Source organism: Orcinus orca, chromosome 4 (assembly GCF_937001465.1).
Source record: "Orcinus orca chromosome 4, mOrcOrc1.1, whole genome shotgun sequence".
NCBI classification, from domain to species: domain Eukaryota; kingdom Metazoa; phylum Chordata; class Mammalia; order Artiodactyla; family Delphinidae; genus Orcinus; species Orcinus orca.
This window is the reverse complement of record NC_064562.1, coordinates 117,297,975-117,322,120: the sequence shown is the minus strand read 5'-3', so window position 1 is coordinate 117,322,120 and position 24,146 is coordinate 117,297,975. Positions and strand designations below refer to the sequence as shown.

The window sequence follows — 24,146 nt, the reverse complement described above, 5'->3', positions numbered from 1 at the left end:
AGACCCTGGGCAGGTATTTTCAAGTGGACGAGGAGATCATTTGAGCCTTGTAAGAATGCTGAAAGTTATTCATCTCATGCTGCAGAAAAGCAAACCCAGAGAAGGTTCTAGGAGGTTGAGGAGCTTGCCCATGACCTGACCAGGAAGTGGCAGCCAGGACTCAGGCTCCGTTCTGAGGGCTCCCAAAGCCCACTGTCCAAGATGGCACAAGAACTGAACCTGGCACTTATCCCTGCAGGGTGAGCCCTCGTTGATGTCTCTTTTCATACCACTATGGTCTTTGGGTTAATAAAAATATTTGTGGAAACACAATATTATACAGAAAGGCAACTTTTATTTATTCAAATTAAATTATAGTATGAGTTTCCTATACAAATAAAATCTTTTTGTAAATAAAAATACAAAATGCTACAAATTTCAGTCATGTAAAAATGCAAAAATAATATCTGTATTATTATACCCATATATTTTCCCTTTACCACGACCAAAATGTACAGTAGTTACACGCAGTTCACACCACGTCTGGGAGACGGTCTCTCAAGCCTTCTGGGGCGCAAGGCTTGTTCAGTCCCTCGTCCACTTCCACGATGTGCCAGGAGGCCTTTCTTCCCACACGCTGAGCTCAAGGCACTTCCGACGACCACCCCCTGTCAGGAGGGACAGAGTCTAGCCTCTCGGGCTAAAGCCGCCTCTGATGCTGAGTTGCTGACAGAGGACCTCACTGGTCCAGCTCGCTTTCATTCTGCAGCGTCTTCATCGCCAGCCCCCAGAGGGTCATGCTGGAGAAGAACTGTCCCTCCGAGTTCCTGTACGCAGGGGCGGACGCACGGCTGCCCAGGGGGTCGGCGCAGTGATGGTCCAGGGCAGCCAGGGACGAGCGGATCGCGGCCATACCGTCGGCTTGCAGCGGCTCCGTGCCAGCCGAGGCCTCCACGCCCGAGTAGCTGTAGGCCTGGTGCTGCGCCTGCGGCACGTGAGGCTTGGCGAGCTTGAGGGGACCCAAGCTGAGCTTCTCCTGCTCACTTGCTCCGTGAGACTGAACCAGGGACCGGAACTTACAGTGGCCGTCAAATTCTGCCACTGAGTCTTCTTCCACTGGGTGGACGGGGATTTTAACAGACACGGGCATCAAAGTCAAGGACACGTCCTGAGAAAAAGAATCCGAGCTCTGAGATTTCTCCAGGTCCGAGGTCTCGATGGCCTGCGTGAGCTCCTCCAGAGCGTCCTGCCCCTGGTCATCAGCCCTGCAGTGCATCTTCTTGTGCCGCCGCAGCACGGCAGAGCGGGTGAAGCACTTGTTGCAGATGTCACACGTGTACGGCTTCTCCCCTGTGTGAGTGCGGACGTGCCTGCGGAGGTCGCCGGATCCTCCGAAACATTTTCCTGGAAGAAGAAAAAGGGATCTTTTCAGAGGAGAACATTCTGGAAGGAGTCCCCTCCACCCCTGCTAAACCCCAAAGGACTCTGCTTTCATGTGAACTCAGCTGAGCCCTGCTGTCACCTGCTCGCTCTGATTCCAGACTCTTCCACTCTTCTCCGGCTGTAGCCCCTCCAACCTGCAGCCTTGGTCTGGGCGTCTCGTGCGAGGGCTCTGGAGCCCCATCTCCCTGCACAGGAGTGCTCGCTGGGTGGGCCTGGGTGCGCGCCTGCCCCAAACGCCCACACTGGGAAACCGCATCAGATTTGTTCAGATTTTCACAAATCTAACACAGCCAATCTACAGTTTAGAAGCATCTTTTCTGAAGGTACTTATGTATTCAGCTTTTAACATAATTTTACGCATCCTTCTCCAGGTCCTATTTCCTTTCTCTGGGTATAAGCTAGAGGTAGGGGATCTAGTCCCGTCATGAGAGTAGGTTAGAAGATCGGAAGAGAAAAACCAATAAATAACCTTATAGAAGTCATAACACATTTACCAAGGTCTGAAACAAACTACACAATTTACATGGACACATATTTTAGAACTTTTCACTTATTCCTATGTCATTATATTTGAATTCTCAGCTATCCAGCCCTGGTCAAGCAACAGTGGGCTATCTGGGCTGCTTCCAGCTGTTTGCTACTATACCTGAGGTTCAACTAACATCTTTCTTTTCATTGTTTCCTTAAGATAAATTCTCAGTAGTGGAATTAGTAGGCAAAAGGTGTTAACTATTTTCAGGGTCCCTAACGTGTATAAACTTCAGCCACAGTAGAGTTCCCAGCGAGACAGGGGATATGGAAGGTGTCTCCCCTCTGCCCTCAAGTCAAGACAGGGCAGCCAGGCTCGACGTGTGTCCATCGGGAGGTCACGGTGGGGCAGCGCTTGCCTCCAGGTGTGGGCCTGCAATCCCCCAGAGCACAGAATGTGAGTATGTCCCCAGATGGGAAGTGAGCCAGCCTGGGGCCTAAGAGGACTGCCTAGAGAGGCGTCGGGGCTCCAACAGAGAAAGTCTCCTCGGAGGAAACTGCTTTTACAAAACCAAGCGCTAAAGGAAAAAGTCCCGCTGAAAGAAAATGCACCTTTCCATCTCAGAAAAGTACAGCTGAGTGCTGGGGAAGGAGGACAGAGTGGAAGGGAAGGCTGTCTTTAGAAGAAGCATGAAATGCTGGAGAGACAGGGACAGGGACAGGGACGGGGGAAGGAGGGAAGGAAGGGGCAGAGAGAGGACCAAGCTTTAAACTCAGCAAAGCTCAGAATGGGAAGCCACCTTAAAATGGAAACTATCTTTTGAATCCAAGAAAATGAAAACATACATCCACACATAAACATGTACATGAATGCTCAGAGCAGATTTGCTAAGTGAAATGAAGTCAGTTACAAAAGACCACGTATTACATGATTCCATTTATATGAAATGTCTGCAACAGGCAAATCTATAGGGACCGAGAGTAGATTAAGGGTTACCTCGGGTTGCGGGGAGGGGATGGGGAGTGACTGCTAATGGGTGTGGGGTTTCTTTTTTAGGGTGAGGAAAAGGTTCTAAGATTACATGGTGGTGAGGGTAGCACAACACTGAATACACCCAAACCGCTGAATCGTTCACTTTAAATGGCTAGATTTTATAGTACGGGATTTATCTCAATAAAGGTGTTATAAAGCTTTAAACCTGTCATGAAAGACCATTCCTGCTCCCTTTCTCCCTCCCCCTTTCCCTGAAAGCTGACCTTGTTAGGGTCAGAAACCATGGTCAGTGAGTGGCTGGAGGGGTGGAAACGAAGTGGGGGGAAGAGAGGGTCCTGCTGCACTGCTTTCTCTACAGGGTCTTAGCCAGCAGCAGGCCTGGCTGGGGAAGGAAGAGAAGAGTGAACCTGAAATCAAGTTCACAGTTGTAATAATAATTTAGAACTGACATTTTAAACTAGTGATTTGAGACTGCATTTGTGATTTAAAGTGATGCAATTTTACCCTTTAATAGTAATGGAGCTGCCGACATTGGTGTCCAGGAGATCTGTACACAGTGTAAGTGGGAGATACAAACAAAGCTGCCTCCCTTTGGTTACATCCCACGCGTCCTGCCCTAATTTAGATACCAACCACAACTAGAACAAGCCACTCCGAGGATGCCCCAATTCCAGGCTCCCCACAGCCTGACTCTGAGCATTTTTCCTATTTGTTCTAAACAGGTAATCGTAAAAATGGTTATTCACTCGTTTGCCCGTGATTCAATCCACATTGTCAGGGGCACATGTGTGCACATGTGCACAGCTGCACCACACATGCATACAGGCCCTCCCAGTTCTTCAGAGGTTCCAACACTCTGTTATCACAGGTACCAGGCGACCTAACTTGCAATCCTAGTTTCCTCATCTGTGCAGTGATGTGCCTGGAAACTGAGAGCTGCCAGCCTTCCCTTTCCTTCCTGATGACTTTTCTGAAGCGTCAAATGCCATAGAAACGACCTTTACTTCATGATACACAATATGATCTCAAGAAGCCCTCTCTCTTGAGCCTACCGTGTGCCCCCGAGGCCCCAGCAGGCCACCATGCTCTAGCCCCTGCTGCTGCACCCCACGCTCTCCCCCGCTTTTCCAACTGCCAACCCTCCACGGGCCCAGACCAGGAGCACAGGGCACCTGGGACTCAGTATCAGTTATCTCTGTAACTGGAGCACCCAGGACAGTTCCTGATACCTTGAAGACACTCAGTAAATGTCTGCTACACAAATGCAGACGAATCAGAGGACCAAGGTGGTTAAGAAACAGCATCACTTCCATTTTACCCATGAAAACAGGGACGACTTATCTGAGACCCCTAACAGCCCAGGACGGAGTGGACACAGACCCCGGTGCCCTCCCCACAGGGATGACCAGGTGACCGCAGGTCTGCGGTGGGCAGGAACTTACCACAGGCAGAGCAGCTGTAAGGCCGCTCACCCGTGTGCCGAACTCTATGCTTTACCAACTTCCTCTGCATGTTAAAAGACTTTCCACACTCATCACAGGTGAAGACTTTATCAGCCGTGTGTGTCTTTTTGTGCTCCTTCAAATTACTGAAGTTACTGAACCCTAGAGAGACCACAACAGGGGTTAAATTGAAGGGCTGAAAACATTTTAATCAGAAATTTTCAAGGAAGAAAAGGGAAACCCTCAGCTATACCTCGACCACAGATGTCACACAAGTGTGGTTTTTCTCCTGAGTGAATAATGATGTGACGCTGGACATCACCAGAGGCTGCAAACCTGTAATGCAATTTGGAAATTCAATTAACAGCCTTTCTACGTCACTGCAAATCTTTCTAATTGCAAGTCGCTGAGAGAGGAGATGAACTGCTCCCTCTATTACTTCGGAATGTGATGAGGAGTGGCCTGATTTCATTTCAGAGGTTTAAAAAAAAACAAAAGTTTACTTTTTTTCTCTTTTTAAAGGAAAGTAGAAAATGATCCAAGTGTTTTGTTTCTACAACATTTTTTCTTACCTACTTTCACTAACCTTTCTTCTTCAGAGGTGATCACTAAGTTGGCTTGGGGAGTAACTCCAACCCAACCCCCAGTATGAAGCTCTATGTTCTTTCCTTCCCACCACACTCGATAGCAGGATAAGAGGTTGCATTTGGGGGAAGGTGTTGCATAAAGACATGATTTTAAATGCATGGAGCTCAGAAGGCTCACATTTAAAACATCCTGCAAAACAGGGACCCCAAGCGAAGCAGCAGGGGGCTTATGCTAAGAGGCGCCTCAAACAGGCAGTACATGTGACCTGGGCACTAAACCTGGGTGTTCAGGCAGCTATGGCAGAAAGGGAGACATGTCAGGCTAGGTAGCTTTCACTTGTTTGTTTTCTACCATCTGCAAAGGTAACTGTCTTCCTGGAACCGAATCAAGAGTGCTGTCCCATCCTAGCAGAGGACTGTGACTATAGCTGTCCTATGCCCATCCCACCCCGCCCCCAACTCCTGAGTACGAACTTATCAGGGGCCGAGAATCTGTATGTTCCCAACACAGCATTTAGCACACAGTAGGTGACTAATAAATGCTGAATGAATGACTGGTTAAACGAATGAAGAAAACACTGTGTGACTGGTATAGTCCTGGTTGTTGCCTGCTGTCCTAGAATGACCAACCAATAGACCATAGACTATGTGGACTCCCGACAAACACCCCCAGTGAGGGGTGGGGAGTCCACGCTGCAGGCCGGTGTGCCCAGAGGAGGGACCATCTCTCATACTGCTCTCCACCTCCAGAGGGAGACTGTCACCAAGTCAAGCCTCACTTTCCAAGTCCAAGGCCTCCCCAGCCCTCAGGCTTGCCACGCCTTCCTGTTGCTGAACTCTCGGCCCTTCACAGGTCTGGGTGCGCAGCTGGGGTGCCTCCTACCACCTCCTCTCCTGATTCCAGGCATTCAGGCTGCGAGTCTCATTACCCCTACCAGACAGTCACCTCCGTGGGGGCCAGTCATCTATTTTAACAGACATTTTTGGAATGAATGGAAATTTTAGCATAATTTTGTTTCATGTAAAATCCCATTTCCTAAGACTTGTGTCCTAGATTCTCTTTCCTTTAATTAACATTTCCATTTCTTTTTGCTATTCTCATGTGTGTCACAAGAAAAGCCAGAGGGTTTGGCTTTACTGTGTTCCTGAGTGACAGTGAGCCCCTACGCGGCTCAGAGATGCCAAGACTGCTCCTGACGTGCGAATGAACGAACCCAGCACTGACCTCTTCCCGCAGATCTCGCAGATGTATGGTTTCTCCCCAGAATGCCGACGTAAGTGAGTCTGCAAATTACCCGCCTGTAAAAAAGGAAAAGAAAAAACATGCCAATAGTGGAAAAAAAATTTTAAGAGCACATAAATTCAAAAGGAAAACTGGCAGATTTAGCCAGGTTCCAGTCCAACTTCCAAATGAAGACTCCGGATGCACGACTCAGACGCAGCCACATGCAAGGAGATCAAGGTGCGGCCTGGTTCTGAGTCAGGAGCAGCCCCGCCCAGCAGTGAGCTGAACAGGGGAGCCTCTCAGCTCTGCTCCACGCCAGCCCCTGGTCCGTCCACGGTGTCGCACCCCTCTAAAATGGGCCCGACACACTGTGGAGGCTACTTTAGGGGTCGCTAAGCTTGTGTTGTAAACAGCTCTTGATGTATTTTATTTCATTTTTTTTTTTTAAACCTGGACCACCTATACGCAACATCATTTGAAAAAATGGTAGCACTTGTACTTGGTTATTTCAGTATTCATTGTTTCTTCCTGAAAAACAGCTTTTGTTTATAAAGAAAGTAAGACATTTCCAAAAAGTATTTCTTCTTGGCGGTACAGTTATTCTGCCTGACAGGTTGGTCATTTTCACCTTCGTGCAAAAAAGCAAATCAGGAGATTCACAGTAGTCCTTCAGCTGCAGGCCTTTTACGTTTCTAATCTCTGAAACTAGCAGGGCTTTACGAAGAATAACTGATTTAAATGGAGATCACAAAATAGATTTCCATGTACTAATCAACAGGAAATCAATATTAAATTGCCTAAAGTACAGTGAAATTAAACCTGCAAATGCCTCAGATATTACAAAAGCTACTGGCAAATGTTTCAAATTAGGATTTGGAAACACAATCTTCCATTGTTATAATATAATACTCTCAATCTGTCATTTCCCAACTTAATTTTTTTATAGTGTTCTCTTACAAAAAAACACTGAGCAGGATGACTATATCTAAGGGTAATAATGTTGCAGGCCTTATGCACAAAATTAGCCAAAAAAAGAGAATGAACAGTAATACCCAACTCACAAACTTGGCTATGTAAATTTACAAATTTGCTATGTATATTTTAAACGAAATGCAAAGATAGTTCATGGTTATAGGTTTGAAGGTGGTTCTGAACCTGTGGACAGGTATAAAGAATGTTGCCTGTAGATTTTATGTTATATAACACAGAAGATTCTTTATGTCTATCAGACTCTGGGAAACACTAAGTTAGAGACTATATTTCAGAATATGATAAATATAGCTTAGGAAAAAACTTGTTTATTTTAGATAACCAAAGAGAAAGAATCTGGCAAAACACTGGGAAATACCCAGCTTTTAACTGAATGACTATTAATAACAGTAATAAAACAGCAAATGTCAACAGCAATAGATATTTGGTCTACTCAGGCCTTTACAAGTACAGTATAACTAAATTACTCTTAGAAATTGGCATTATTATCTGTTTTCTAGATGTAAAACTGAGATTCAGATAAATAAATTAGTTGCTCTAGTTACATGGTAGGCCAGAAATTAATATTAGTTTGTCTGAGTTTAAACTCTTGTCTTACATGAGGGCGTGCAAGTTTCTGTGAATAAACTAGCTTGTGCTGAATTCAGTATGACAAGCAGTCACTTTGCCATCCAGGAACCAGTTCACCGGAGTTGAGATAATGCACCACTGAGGGCTTTAAATCAGTCATTTCCAAATTTCAGAAAAGCTTGTCATTTAAATAACAATTTGAATAGCACCATCTGCTCAACAGTTAAATTAGATCCCTCTTGTTTCAAGTTATTTTGTAAACTATGTATTATGATTGAAATGCATTCTGATTTGATTCTTAGCAATGCTGCATCTTTTTTAAATAAAGCATAACAATTACTTATTTTCAAAGTAAACAAGTAAACAATTACTTTGATTTTCAAAGTAAACAATTACTTGTTTTCAAACTGAATGATCTTCCATTTAATATTATAGTACACAACAGTAAAACAAACTTTAAGATGTTTCCTTAGCTATTTAATACTGGACATGTCTAATGAAAGTAATTATCATTCCCCCAGATAAAGGAGCACAAATTAGTCTGATAAATGGTATAAAAGTAGATTAAATAATGGAAAGATTCAGGCAAAAACATCCAATAATGCATTCAGATAATTTATACCGAATTACATAGCACAGTGGGGCCCAGATTATTTGCCCTTTAGTCAAGAGTCTTTATTTTTGGTAAACTTTGCTACGCTTTATTACACATCTTAGAAATCATCTATAGTTGGATCCATGAAAACTCCAGTAAGTGCTAATACTAGTAGCCCTCATTTATGAAGAGTTTACTATGAATGGAACACTTTGCTAAGCAGTTGCAAATAGTGTTTCGGTGAGTCGTCACAATGTCCTCATAAAGTATAATTCACACATTACAGGAAGTAAACAGAGGCTCTGGGAGGGAAGCAGCCTCAGCCCCCAGAGCTGGGATGGAATATTCTAATTCAGCTTCGTCTGTGGACTCAAAAGCTTGTGCTGCTGTTGGGCTGAAAAATATCTGCACAAAAGGAAGTTCCACCCTTTCTAAGTGGATGCCATTTTAAATTAGGATGGAGTTGTCAGAATTTTGAAGTGAAAAACTCTGTTGTAGAAAAGAAGTTAACACCTGATTTGTTGAGCAGTTTAAAAAATAAACTCCTTCTAATAGGTACCTGAAACTCAGTATTTAAACATGATCAAACCAGGCAGAGATTCTCTGGCAGAGTACTCTTCTAGTGGCTGCTGATTGTTTATATAAAAAAAATAGAGAACCGTAAAACTTCAGAGAAAGAGAACTCAGATCTTAAAAGTAATCTAGTTCAGAAGTTTTAAGACTTTGAAACAAAACAAAAAAAAATATGGAGATTAACACTGAGATATCACCTAAAGAACAATGATCATTATATTGATAAAAGGACATTTAACACTGAAAATGTGGGAAATATCACCTCAGAGCTGAAAATTTAAAAATTTAAGAAAAGATCATTAAAATATTCTTATTTTTTGTATTTTCACCATGGATGGGATGAAACTTTGCCACCCCTGGCATCGGGCCACATCACTGCCCTGGAATGTGTCTAAGCAGCCTCCTACGGGATGCCGTATCCCGTCAGTCATGCCCTGGACACAACACAGGAGCTGCTGGGAGGGCACCGAGCCTCTCAGAACCTGTCCTCCTGCAGCAGCTGCTCAGTGTTTCTATTCTGCCTCCTTGGAGAGACAAAGCAACTCCATTCCTCTCCCCAAAGACAGCTAAATACACTGCTTCCCTTTTCCTGTTTCTCATGTGACAGGCACTCCAGACCTGTCACTATCTTAGTTTTCTCCCCTGGATGCATCAAATGGCCCAGGTTCTCCTCCACACGGGAGACACATGGCTCCAAATGGAGCCTCATTCATACTCTAAAGTACTGCGTGACTCTTACTTGCTGAGATCCAGGCCCGTACAGTGTCCAGAATTATATTAATACGTGCATAGTTTGTTGTCACAATCCAGGCTTATCACAGCGTTTTAAAGCTGAGGTCTCAAACTGCTTGCTGACTCATAATTAAGGTTGTGGCTGACCTTTTTTTTTTAAAAAAAAGACTAGCACTACGAAATACTACACAGCATAAAAGATTAATTCTTATTGGTAGGTCTGTTTTCTAAATCTTCCAGAAAGGAAAATATTTCCAGTCCATTGTAACCACACGTATTCCAGTTCGTATGAGAAATGAAGGACAGGTTACTGAGTATTCGTGTGTAAACGCCACCACTGCTCTCTCCACCTGGAATGCCAGAGACTCTAGGCTGATCAATGACTCCGTCTTCAGTGCCCACACCGCCCCCGCCAGCTTTCAGGTAGAAATGACTACTCTCCTCTTCATACCGTTGCCTATACAAGTGTCACGGCACTTGCAGCGTTTCATTGTGCTTTATCAGTTTATACAACTGTTTCTTCCTCTAAACGCAAAGCTCCTTGAAGTCTTTACTTGTCTTTGTGCCCTAGCACATGGCAGAGCTTATTCACAAAACTTTCGTTACTTCATTATGAAATAAAACAGCGATATACATCTGTAAACTATAATTATACATAACTTTACAGTCATAAAAATCTGGTAAACATACAGACACCAACACAGAAGAGGAGGATTTCTGTAACGTTTATCAGACAGGGCCGCCCTTCGTGGGACTCGAGAGGGAAAGTGTAGGACAAGGTCTGAAGCAGTGGACAGGGCTGCCATCCAAACCACTGTATTAAAAAGTACCAACACTCAAGCCCCAGCCCCAACCAACAGAGTCAGAATCTCTGAGGGTGAGCCCGGCATTAACGCCAGGAGAGAAGGCCGAAGGCAGACGCGATGCTTGAATGTCTGGGTACACTTTATTTGGTTAGCACTGAAGAGTCAAGGAAGGGTTCCAAGCAAGAAAAGGACAGAACCTAAATTGTTATCACAACGTAAACGTATAAAGGACTTTCATGTCCATTTTTTCATTTAATTCTAATAGTCCCATGAGGTGGTATTATCCCTATTTTTAAGAATTAGAAAAATGAGGCCCAGAGTAGAGATTGCTAACTATTAACGGTCATTAATCCAGGTTTTACACTTTCCCACTACACCAAAACTAGAAAGGTTAAAATGGTGGGATGTGGGGTGGAGAAAGTGCACCTTAGGAAGACTGGTCTACAAGAGCAGAGAGGACAGAGAGAGAAGGGAGGCAATGGCAACAGGAGAGGGACTAGTGACGTGTCCTGAGGACTCACCATGAGCCAGGTGAAATGCTAATCATCTTATGAACTCACTGACTCCTCACACACCATGGGGGTCAAGGGTCTCACACCCTTGCTCTATAGATAAGAAAGCTGAGTGCCAAATGGTTAGGTAGCTTGTCCAAGGTCAGAGCAGTAAACCAGAGGCTGGATCCAAATCCAGACTGTCTGGCTCTAGAGGCCAAGCTCTGACCCCCAGGTGAGGCTGGTAGGAAGAAGCACAGGCCTCAACGAGAGAGGCAGGTAGAGCAACGACCCCTCCACTCAGTTCAGCAGAAGCTCACTGAACACTTGGTGGGTGCAGGGACCCTGCCTGGACTAGTAATACACAGGAACACGTTAGGATGAGGTGAATCACTGCTTGCAGCCAGTAGGAAGAGTGAGAAGTAATTAGATGGCAGGTCTGGGTGTGTGGGAGACTGATGAAGGGTAAACTGGAAGAGCCGGCTCCGTGGGGATGTGACAAAAGCAGGGGCCGCACTCCTGCTGTTGCCGTGCTCCACGGGGCCACACTGCCCCGCTCTCTCCACAATAGAGGGCTCGAGTCCTCCGTTGAGGCCCAGCCCCAAGGTCCTTCCCCAGTAAGACAGCATTTGCACATGCTGTTACTCGAGGATTAGCATGCGTGTGTAAAAAACAGTTGTGGGGTGACTGCTTCCTCTGCAGGACTGTGCACTGGGACCCTGCGAGAAGCTTCTGGAATGCCAATGCCCGGCACGTGGCAAGGGAAGCGTTACCTTCCATTTCAGAAGGAAAAGCAGGACCCCACAGCCATTCTATCATGTTCAAAATTTTCTTTAGAACATTCAATCTCTAGGTTTCTCTACCTCTAGTGCCCAGATCAGTACAGAGCCCACAGGAGGACACAACACATGCCGGCTGAGTGAGAGAATACATGTGTAATGGTAGTGAAAGCAGGGAATGAAATGTGTTTGGTCTTTTCTCCAACACCCTAACACCTAGTGTCTCGGTAAGAATAAGGACATTTGTCTTGGGTCCAGCCCAGCACAATGTGCAGCCCCCAAGTGGTGCTCAATACGGTTTACATCACTTGTGGAAGAAAAGAAATATACTAGAAATGGACCCATCCTTAATGGGGGAAAAAGGTATTGTGAGAATTCACACACTTATAAAAAATGGTATTTTCCGCCCAATGAACTAGAAATTTCTTTTCTTGAAAATTATTTTTTTCTTGATTTAGTCTGAAGTCTTTTAAGTTACAGATATCATCAGAGGCTTCTCTCCCAAGTCCAAAAGTATGTCTTATCTGTAATAAAAATAAACACTGGGTTTCAGGTTTCCAATTATTAACAATAAATAAAAGAATTCCCACCTGAGAGAAATGTTTCCCACAAATGTTACATTCAAAAGGTTTCTCACCTAAAACAAAACAAAACAAAACAACAACTTGTAAAACCATGGGTAACATCTGCAGGATAGTTTTCTGTGTAAAATGTTTAAGCTGTCTCTTTTGTCCCACCTTCCAAACCACAGCATTACATACTTTATCATCAGACTATGAAAACGGGAGCCTCTGTCCTCATCCTCATCATCTCTCGCGCCCTTAGATGACAGGCAGAGATGATAAAAGTGAAATCTATATTTACTTTTCTCTAAAAAATTAAATTGTTCTCCAAATTTACACCTGTGTTGAAATCAGACTTATTTATCTGCATTCAAACCATATTTAGGCTTTGGACACAGACTTTTCCTTCAGTTGAAAATCAAATGTGAGTTTTCTGGCTGAACAGCATGAACCTGGTCACCCGTCCTCAGCCTGACTCCTGCAATGACCACCGATTCCTAACAGAACCAGGGTGACTCATTCACGCCACATGAGGTATGAACCTGGGACAGCCCAAAGCAGAGCAGGATCTCCTGAAAGTGTGATGGGAAAAATCCCCTCCCCACTGCCTTTCAGCCTTGGTTGCAACGTGCTGACAGGGGAAAAGAAGATTCCATGATGAGACATGTTCCCCTGCTGACTGCTTGGCCCCCTGACTTCAGCAACTCTGAATAATTACACTTTGGTACAGAACAGATGGAGAGAATGGACTCTACTACAAAGAAACCACAGCAATTCTGAAGACAGTCTCTGGAAAATAATCTGTTTAAAAACATACTTCAGGTACTGCCTTTAACACCTCTAGAACCCTAATAAACAGAGACTGTTAAGACCAAGAACCTTCCATTTTTCCCACTCCCCTCAAATCAAGTGCTTTCATTAAGAGCCTTTTAAAAAAATAACACAAATGTTTCCCTTCCTACTGTATTGCTGGGGTGTGCCAGCTTTATGGGCTTCTGCTAAGGTACTTTTATTTTGATCTTTTCCTAAAAACTATTTAATGGCTTCCTCAAGGATAAGGGGGGAGCTTCTGACCCCAAGTACAGTTGACGCTTGGACAACAGGGTTTTAACTGCACAGGTCCACTCATACATGGATTTTTTTCAGTAGTAAATATTACAGTACTACATGATGGAAGTTGGCTGAGTCTGCAGATGTGGCGGAACCAGTACATGGAGGACCAACTATAAGTTAGACTAGGATTTTCAACTGCTCAGAGGGTCAGTGCCCCTCAGCCCTGCGTTGTTCAAGGGTCAACTGTAATTATAATCATATGGATGCTGTATTTTGGACTACATTTATGTCTGAAGTTAAGGGATAATAGATGTTACGTTAAAGTCCGCCCTATGAGATATGAGTCTGAAAAAAGAGATCACTAGTTCCTAAGACTCTCAAGTGACCAGGGTTAACAACCCTACTCCAGTGGTTCTCAAACTTTTTGTTCTCAGGACCTCTTTACGCTCTTAACAACTGAGGACCCTAAGAGCTTTTGTTCATATGGGCCATATTTGGCAGTATAGTCCATATTAGAAATCAAAACTGAGTGATTTTTGAAACACACGACTAGACATTTTTCACTGGCCTCCAGAGTGAAGGCCTCATCACAGATCTGCAGCCTTTAGCCGACTCCACTGTACACTTATGGGAGAAGGAGAAGGAAAAGGCAAGGAGCATCCTACATTATGATACAAATAGTTTTGGCCTCAATGACCCCCTGAAAGGGTTCCCCAGATCATACTTTGAGAACTGCTGCCCTTCTCAATATATTTATGTCCCAGGAAGCAGCTGTGCCATATAACTGTATGACTACTATTAACCAAAGATGTTCTTGCAGAATAAACAATTCTTGTTTCCTTTAAAGCTAAATAGGTAAGTTTCTCAAATAAAAATTATAGTGATCATTAGGCTCCAGAAAATTACAGAATGACCTAAATTAAGTTTTTACAGGGCAAAACTGAGTCAATGATACTGTCTTCATATGGAGTAATAATAATGATAGCATCTTATATTCAAATACACCAAAATTTATAAAGGGCTTTCATAAATATTAATTCAGTCTCAACAGTGCAATGAGGTAGTAAACACCTAAGCAAACAGGGAATCAAAAGTGGTAACAGGACATCACATCAATGGTCACAATTACACAAGTACCTTGAAAAGCAGTTACTTTAGAAGCATCCTATAACATATTCCTTCTCATGCCTCTAAGATAATTGCCATTAATTTGTAATGTGTACTAGAGTCATCATGCTTAAATGCAGGAAGGAAAGTAATATATATGTATTATATTACATAATGTATACATACTGTATAACACTTTCTTTTAAAGCTTTTGGAAAAAATAAACATTTTGGAAAGGGGAGGTATGAATTACAGGAACTAAGGTATGAATTAAGGTAACAAAACTTTGAAAATTCAATGTTCAGATGGAAGGATTTTCATTTGAAAATATCAAATGGTTAAAGCTGATCCTTATTAAAAAGTTTGCCTCCTGCCTCCCAAATCACAATTTTTTAAATCTGATATTCAAATTACCTTCCAAAGCTTTCAGGATTACTCAAACTAAATTACTTCAGTCTGAATTAACCTACCTTATGCTTTTAAAAAATAAACAATCTAATTCTAAAGAGAGAACTAAATATTGCTTATCTGTTTTAGAATTAATTTGAAACTCTGAGTGCATCAAAATAATTTGCCATACTGTAGAGATGGAAAGTTTCCCATATACAACCACAATTAAAGTTAAAATGAAACGTGTACCATTCTTTTAAACTGGCTCTATGAAAGCATTTACAGAAATGAAGATTATTCTTTAAAAGGCATCACCAAAAGTATAAAATAAAAAATAGCTAACACTCTTTGATTTTTTGGGGTAAATATCAATGACGTCATCAAGCAATAGCAAAACTTCTTACAAAAACAGGAGCAGGCAGTGGTGTCTGATCGTCTGCATTATTTCCTTTCCTTCTGCCTGCGGGGACCGAATCAGTGTACCTGTATGAGACCGTTTGTGAAGCTCCAAATTGCTGGGATGTTTAAAAGGTTTTCCACACAATTCACACGCATACTGTCTCTGTGACTGAAGTGTCTGGGATTGGTCTTCCAGGGCCGCAGTGTCTTCGGGCCTCTCCATCTCATTCATGCAATTAAAATTCTCAGAACTGATGAGTTCTTCACTTTCTTTTTCTTCAGCACTTTGGCTGTTAACTTTCTCTACACTATGGTCACTGGCAGATTCTATCCTCTTGGTTAACCTGTCATCTGACTTGGGTTCAGATGTCTGCTCTGCAGATTTCTGTGACTTTAGGAAATTTAGCTTCTTAAGGTGAATGGCCTTCTTGAGCCTCATCTGTCTGGTAGGTTGTTGGCTTGCGTGGTCTGGCTCAGGGTCTGGGGTAGGTTCACTCAAAGGCTGGGCCAGGAAGTTGGAAGGCAAGTGCTCGGAGGACTCCAGGACACACTCGGCGTGACCAACAGCACAGGGCTGGTGTTCCGCGGCATGAAGGTCTGAGGATGTGCTGAAAGTGAAAGGCTGCTTGATTATTCTCTCATGACTGGGACAGGTGGCTTGTTTATAGTACTGCTTACTGTACAAGTTTCTGAGCTTGTAGTAATAGTTTGGCTGTTTGAAAGGCAGTTCTGTGCAGCTGCCATCTAACCTATCAGGGGCTTGTTTTGAGGTTTCAGCTGTGGAAGTATGAAGACCAACTGAGGGTGGGGCATGAGAATGTGATTCATCCACAACTCTACCCTGCTGAACACCTGCTGAGCACTCCTGCAGCAAATGAGGGGCGTAGTTTTCACTGATAACACAATTAGCGTCAGGAGTCAAAGCACTTTGCAGGGAGAATGTACTGTGACAAGGCAGGCCGGGTGGCTGGTCTACACCGGCTGACTTTAAGAATGTGTGACACAGATTCAGAACATTCTGAACTTGCAAACACTGTGCCGTGTCCAGCATGACTTGTATATTGTCCTGGTTAAGATCCAGATGCGATGTGTACATGAAGTCCAGGATCTGCCCGATGCCGCTTACATTTTTAATATCCAAGTGAAAAACATCATTCTTCTGACCTGAAGAATTCTGAAAGAGGCTCCTGATAAAAGAAAGGATATCTGCTTACAGTGTTAACAGTTCATACATTCTGATAGCTTTTTTCATAAATAATATCCATGTTAATATTCAAAATTACCATCCTTCTATAAATGCCAAGATTTTAAAATTAAGTATGCTTTGATCCTTTAAAAGGTTTTGGCAAGCCATCCAATAAAGCAATTCGGATGCACTGAATTAGTGTGTTGAATATCCAAACTTCCAAGGAAATCTCAACATAAAATTTTGAAATATACTCATTGTTCTTTTTTTCAAAATGCAATTATCTAAATGTAATACTAATTGCAGAGTATAGAAAACTAAAGAACACACATTTTTCAATATTTTGTGTTTACTCTGACAAAGTACATATCTCAGACCATAAAACATATACAAAAATATTTCCGTATCTGTCTTAAAAACATCTGAAATTAAAAACAGCTATAATAAACCAACCCTAGATATACACTAATTTTTTAAAATTTCAATTTGTTAATTGTGGCAAAATACACATAATGTCAAACACTTGACTATGGTTCATACGATAAATTCAGTGGCATTAAGTACATTCACGTTGTTGTACAACCATCACTACTAACCATTTCCAGGACCTTTTCAACATCCCAAACAGAAACTCTATACCTGTGAAACAATAACTCCCATTATCCCCATCCCCTCAGCCCCTGGAAACCACCATTCTGCTTTCTGTCTCTAGGAATCTGACTACTCTAGGTACTTGACAGATACTCATTTTTTAAGCGGTAATTTATCTGGTTGTCAGATGTTTCTCAGCAACCCAATGGTCCATAAACCAGCAGTGAGAGAGCCCTATAAGTTAATGGGGGGAAAAGGCACCATAAAGCCCAGGCACTTTGTTCTGGGCACAAGTCAAGTTCACTGGTGAATGAATTTGTCGCATGTAAAACTACCAAGTTGAGTCAGGTAAATTGTCTTGCAAGTTTGTTAAAGACTTTTTATCAAATGCAATCACCTGCATCCCCCAAACAGCCTTCAGTTCTGTTCTAATATGTACTTAAGGAAAGTACATATCAGAAGTAGAGTGGGGAAAACTCAAAATAGCCAATGTATCACAACATCTAAACCTAACTGTTCTATGAAAACAGAACAGGCAAAGACCAAGTAGGGGACCATTTTGCACACAGGCAAAAAGTGCTGCCTACCTCAGTGAGCCAATCCACTATAATACAACTTGTAGCATATATGACAGCTGGGATTTAATTTGATGATTCAGGATTATCAAGGAATGAGTAAATCCTGTTCCATATGTTGTTTACTAGAGCAATAAAATAGTATGAATTTTAGGGGAAAAAAGGTACTGAAAAAGAAGCTTTAGTGCTTAAAGAGAGATAAATCTAGTTAATCAGAAAATGTATGTAGAATACATAATCTAATGTTAAAAATAAATGAAATACTATCGCTTGATATTATTATTTATAAGTAAATCTTTCACTGAGGCAAAAATGATTACAGGGATAAGTAAACTGAGTTCAAACCTGTTTTCTTAGAATAGTCAAATGAGAAACAAAAACTAAAATGTTTTAATTTAAAAAAAATAGCGTATAGAATGCTCTCTGATTTCTTATCAAAGAAATGTTCTTACCAGAAATTCTATTTCTCAATCTTCTTATCCTGAAAGGATAAGAAATGTATACAGAAGACAGATGTTAACTGGAACTATTAAAATCAAAGACAAAGTGCCAAAATAGTTTCACATGCCCCAAATATATTTTAGTTAAAAGGCTCTTTCCCTCTCAGGTTACTCTAAATATTCAATACAAAAGCAAAAAACCCACAATGTGCTACAAAAGATAAGGAGAGTGAAATCCAAGGAGAAAATAAAATTTAGTCAAAATAGTTCCATTCTAGAAGAGCTTTCTCTCCGTACAATTGGAAGAACAAAGTCTAAAATATGTACCTAAAGTACTGGCTGAAAGCTGCTAGAACATTCTTATGTGCTTTAAAGCAGACTCCTTTCACCACCAACATACAGTCACAAAGCAGGCCTTGAATACGCTGCTCATGCAGCTGCTGGAGGAGATGGCAGCTGTGAGTAGCAACTGGGTCCATGCTCCACCATCCAGGAGACCTAGGACAAAGGACATGGATAAGTTGTGATTCCTGACGCCATCACCAGAAATCAAATGGCACCCAAACCCAGTGGCTGACCTGTGCTTCACTGTCATGATTCCCTGTCACAACAGTTTAAAAAAACGAGCAAAAAACATAGCTTCTGAAGCATCTAGACCAACGCTGTTCAACAGAACCATCAGCCATGATGGACATGTTCCTTATCTGCACTGCTCAATACAGCAGCCGTGAGCCACACAGGGCCGCTGAACACTGGGAATGTGGTGAGTACGACCAAGGAACTGAACATGTAATGTAATTTATACTTAAACAGTCACCATATTTGGCAGTGCAAATCCAGAATATGACCATGCTAATACTACATGCACGTCTCTCATTTCTACTTAGATTACTTCAATGAAAAAATATACATATATAAACACTTATGAGGTTGGAAAATGGCCAACTGGATAAGATGAAATCAATACTTATTGAGCAGCTGTATATGGGGCACTGAAGTAGAAGTTGAGGAAAATTACGAGCCTATTTGGGGAGATAAGACACAAGCCAAAATAAATGAACACACACCATAAGACGGCAATAAGAGAGGTACCGCAAGGCAGCACCTCCATCCATTCGTCCCTCCAGCCTCTCTGACAAGGCGCTACTTTAGCAGAGACCTGAGGAAGGAACGGGAATGAGCCGGGGCTCCTGGAACAGAAACACTGGCAATCATGAAGTGTGAGCCGGAGCTGAGTGGGCAGCTGAAGCCAAGGGAGAGGGAGGACCTGACACCAGGGGGAAGGGAGAGGCAGGGAGGGGAAGGACAAGCAGAGGGCCAGACCACGTAGAGCCTTGCAGGGCCTTTTAAGAACCTTGACTTTGACTCTGAATGAGACGGAAGCCATTATTATATGGATACAGAAAATTTCATCACTCATCATCTACTTACTGACTCCTCTGTGCCAGGCTCAAGGGCTACAGCAGTAAGCAAAACACCCCAGGTCCCCACCCTCCTGAAGCTTACATTCTAGGGGAGGAAACACACACACAAGTACATGACAATGAAGCCAAACAGTCTGAGCTAGATACTTCACGAGTTAAGACACGGGCTCTGATGATGAGGAGCTCAATCTAGTAAGAGATGGTGTTTGGAAGAGGAAAAGTGGGGAGAAATGGAGTCAGACTGAGGTGAGACTATGGAAGTTAAAATGGCAGTTTGGTAGTAAAAACTAAAAAGCCATTACCTGCTTTCTTTGCTTTCATTCTCAATACATAAGCATTACTGAAGAAGTCACTAAACCATGAAGGCAAAATCTTTTTAACATGGCCTCTACTTCTATTATTGTTATTATTGTTATTATTATTATTATTAGGCTTACTTCCTATTAATCCCAGGTGTGCCCTCCAAAATAAACTACCTGCAGCTCCCCAAACAAGCTGTGTTCCTGGCCAGTTTTGGACCCCTAGCCCACTACTCACTAGCTATACAACTGGGCAAATGACTTCTCTGTGTCCTACTTTCCTCATCCTATCTCACAGTTATTGAGATAATCGTGAGAACCCATGTGAACATTTAATATAGCCCCTGGCAATGTATTAAATATTCAACTCATGTTATCTAGAAGGAACACCTAGAGAGCCAGTTAAAATGCAGAGCCCTGGGGCCGAGGCATCTGCACTGTACGCATCCAGGTGATTCTGAAGCAGGTGGACTGCAGACCTCTGCCTTGCTCTCTCCTCAAAAGTCTCTGGTTCTGACACTTCCTGCCCTGGGAATACTTTATTGACAAATGACTCTCCCACCTTCCAGATAACGCCCACGCTCTGAACACGGTTTGGCTGAGCTGTCACCTGCTCCTGAAGTCTTTCCGGCCACGTTTCCCCTTCCCCACCGTTCCTTCCTCAAGTCTGACTTTGGGGTCACATCTGTGCGATCTTACCGCATAAATACTTCAGTAAGATACCCTGTCATTATGTCCTATCACCTGTGTCTCCAACTCTGCCGTGAGTTCTGAAGGTACCATCTTATCCACCTTCACCTGGCACACAGCAGATACTCAACCACTAAAATGCACGCTAGCTGATCTCTGCTGCTGGTTAGTAACGTTTTCTATGTGTTTCTTTATAACTCCGTCTACATTCCCCACAACAGTGCTTCTGAATCCTTTCCATTCTCTTCATTCTCACCACGTCTGTCTCCCTCTTCCATAAAAATGACTGTGACGCTGACTTCACTCAGGTTGATTCCATGAATGACTTACTATACCCTGAGTGCCTTTAAATTCCTTTTGTGATTCCAAATTTCCCGCTCACCCCCCTCAATCCCTTCACCTCAAAGGATGAAGCGCGCCTTCTCCTTCCAAAGCTGACTTCCCTTCTCCTCCCCTTCTAGGACTCTGCTTCATCACCCCTTTCAGTGCTCCACTCTGTCCTCCACTGGTTCACCAGTCCCTGTAAACACGCCAAGATGGCCCCGTGTTGAAAAAAGCAAAACAAAACAAAACAGGACAACAAACCTTTCCCCCAGGTATATCTAGTCATCACAGGGCCCCCCTCTCACACGTTTGAAAGAGCAATCTACACACCCTACTTTACTTTCTCACCACTCCTTTTTTCACCTTACAACCTGCTGCCCTTCTCACTGTGCTGAAACAGACTCCCCACAGTGGCCTGCCCTCAGTCCCTTCCCCCCAAGCTTTCCCACAACAGGTGGTGGTGCAGCCTGCCCACCTCCACTGTGGAACTCCTCCTGCCCAGAAGGCTCCCGGTTCTCCATGTCCCTGATCTGTCCCATCTCCAGGCTGCACTTCTTCCCCTGTGAGCCCCCCACACGTTAATGTCCCTTAAGATTCAGCACCTGGGCCCTCTTCTCTTTCCCATCACCATCACATCTATTCTTGGCTTTCACCTGCTCAGAGCAGACAATTCCTAAATTTGAAACTCCAGCTTCAGCCACCAGTTCCAAATGTCCAGCTTTCTGCTGAACATCTCCAACCGTATGACCCTTCAACTCAGAATCTCCACATCTCATCTCCCATCATCTCACCTCCTGGTTCCTAAACCCTGGATGGAGCCCATGCTCTTATGCCCATGAGAAAAAGGACATTAAAAACACAACATAGAACCTTCCTCCAAAGACTTAAATGTTAAAATACAGAAAATATTCTGAATCTATATTAGACATTCTCTAGCTATAGAGAAGTGACATGCAAAGTTATGAACCATTCCACAGTTTACTTTGACTATAAAAATTGTAACTATTCTATATTACTTAATATAGTTCTCTAATTGCTTCATGATGTCAATCCTGTGCCTCTCCAATAAGATTATAAAAAACTCCAGAAAACGAATTTGCATCTTGTATTTCTTATGTGTCCTATGAATAACAGCTATGAATAATAATGTATCATGTATCTAGTAACAATAACAACAAATATTTATCAAATGTTTCCTCTATGCCAGGCAGTATTTGAAGCTCTTTACACATATTAACTCATTTAATCCTCAGAATAACTGTAAAATAGATACTACATACTATTAGCCTCGTTTTACAGACGAGAACAATGAGGCATTTGGTGGATAAAAGAGGTCCACAACTTCTCTGACCCTCTTCCCAAGGGGAGGTGGGATCTAGGTCTCCTTGAATCTGAACAGCCTCTACCTTAATCAACAGAACAGGTAAAAGGAAGGGTGTAAAGCTGTGCCCATTTCTGGGCCCAAGCCCTACAAGCCGACAGCTTCCACCTTCCACGTTTTGGACACAGGCTCTAGAAGGCCTGAGTCAATAGCAGGACTGTCAGACACACAGCTGGAGAGAGCACATGGGGCAGGAGAAGGGCTCAGCTGAGCCCAGCCTTCCAGCCATTCCTTCCCAGGTACCAGATGTGGGAGCAAAGCCACAATGAATGCTCCACACCAGCCCTTCCAGCTGATCACCACTCCCAGTCCACACATGTGGAGCTGAAGAACCACCCAGCACGGCCCTGACTGAATTCCTGACCCACAAAACCGTGAGATAAAATAAAAGTTTTTAAGTCACCAAGTTTTGGGATAGTTTGTCACACAGCAATAGATAACCTGAACAGAGTTACAGAGGACAAACACAGCTAATAAGTAATAGGTAATCAATAAGGCACAGAATTGGGATTTAAACCCAGGGAATCTGACTCCAAAGTCCACATGCTTAACCACTTCTCCAAGTTACATGCAATAGCTCAAAGGCCTTCCTTGGAATAAGTCAGTAGCCTCTTCAGTCTACTACCTATACCTGACTATCCAGGTGATCCCAGAGATAAGCACCAAAGTAAAGCACAGCACAGCACACATGAGGATGAACACGTGCAACACAGGCGCTGTGCTGTGATACAAGAGGCACGGGGCTCTCCATATATTTTCAGCTAACTCACTTTGTCACAAGGTAAAAAAATCTTCTGTCTTGTTGATCAGCGTATCTCTGGTACCTAGAAGTGTGCCTTCGACACAGTAGGTGCTCAATACATGGTTTCAGGATGGATGGAGATTCTGGGCCTCAGTTTTTTCCTCTGTGAAAGTGGAGGGGTTCCCCCATTGGGTCAGATAATCTCTAAGGTATCCTCCTGTTCTAAATGCTACAAATTTATACCAAGATAGTATAGATTACTATCTTGCTGACACCTTGATCTTGGACTTCTAGTTCCCAGAACTGTGAGAAAATAAATGTCTACTGTTCAAGGTCCCCACCAGGCTGCGGTATTTTGTTATAGCAGCCCTCACATACACCCTCTGTTCCATTCCCAACCCTGCTCACCTCCAGAAAGAAAGCCTCCTTATCACCCACACAGCCCCACTCTAGGCCTAATGCTTCTCACAATTCCCTGTTCAAACCCCGTTCAACCTTCATTCACTCATTGAAGCAACACACACTTAGTCTCCACCTCTGTGTGCGCGACCTGTCTTAAGGGCTGCGAAGAGCAGCCAAGCGATTAAGCCGTAGGCACTCTGAGTGCTTTACATTCACCAACTCCTGAAATCCTACAAGAACCCCACCACGTAGGAACCGTTATTACACCCGTTTTACAGACGCGGAACCGAGGCACGGAGGTCTTACACCAGTGGGGCTGGGGCGGGGGGGCTAGGAGCTCTGTAGTCTTAAGCACCATTATCAACTACAGCGTGATGCAGCGAGCCGGGGCGGGGAGGGACCCGCTTCTTCCCGCGGGCGGTGCCCGGGCGGCCGACAGCGACTAGCCGGAGGAGGCCGGGAGGGGACGCGGGTGGGGTTTCCATGCCGAGGGAGCTGCACGAAGGGGAAGGCCCCGCTCGAGGCCCCGGACCGGTCTTGGTCTCTGAGCCAGAGCACCGCGCGGCCACGGGTTAACACGACTGACCCGGCAGCTCCACTGACCCTCGCGGTGCCCGGGGATGCGAGGGCGGCAGTGGTTCCATGCTCTGCCCGACCCTCGGGAACCCAGCGTGGGTTCCGGGGTGCTCCCACCGCGCCGAACCCGCACGCCCTTAAGAGGCCGGCCTCCTGGCCCGGTGCCTACCTTCCCCTCGGAGGCCGATCCACGCCCCGCCGCCTTCTCTTCTCTTGCCGCCGCCGCCGCCCTCAGCGCCTCTAGCCAGGTTCCGCCGGCAGCCGAACCACCCAGACAACGCCCCCTCGTCCAGCACGATCCGCCTCCGGCTTCCGGTTGCGTCACTTCCG

The 24,146-nt window shown here is 43.9% G+C and overlaps 1 protein-coding gene across 8 annotated transcripts; it reads right to left on the bottom strand.

Moving 5' to 3' along the window:
- Positions 1 to 314: 314 nt before the first annotated feature.
- On the bottom strand, positions 315 to 24,120 carry ZBTB49 (zinc finger and BTB domain containing 49). 8 transcript variants are annotated; one of them, XM_033427863.2, is made up of 9 exons: positions 23,986 to 24,120; positions 20,792 to 20,911; positions 18,306 to 18,476; positions 15,271 to 16,373; positions 12,265 to 12,311; positions 6,139 to 6,212; positions 4,580 to 4,662; positions 4,327 to 4,488; positions 315 to 1,383 (listed from the first exon to the last, which is right to left on the bottom strand). In XM_033427863.2, the coding sequence occupies exons 2-9, from the start codon at positions 20,863 to 20,865 to the stop codon at positions 719 to 721; spliced, it is 2,379 nt and encodes a 792-aa protein (XP_033283754.2). In that variant the 5' UTR covers positions 20,866 to 20,911; positions 23,986 to 24,120; the 3' UTR covers positions 315 to 718. The 8 variants fall into 8 exon arrangements, with proteins under 8 accessions (XP_033283754.2, XP_049564879.1, XP_033283755.2 ...); XM_049708922.1 differs by lacking the exons at positions 20,792 to 20,911; positions 23,986 to 24,120 and adding exons at positions 17,991 to 18,019; positions 19,046 to 19,235; XM_033427864.2 differs by lacking the exon at positions 20,792 to 20,911 and having other exon boundaries at positions 23,986 to 24,109.
- Between the last annotated feature and the right edge of the window lie 26 nt (positions 24,121 to 24,146).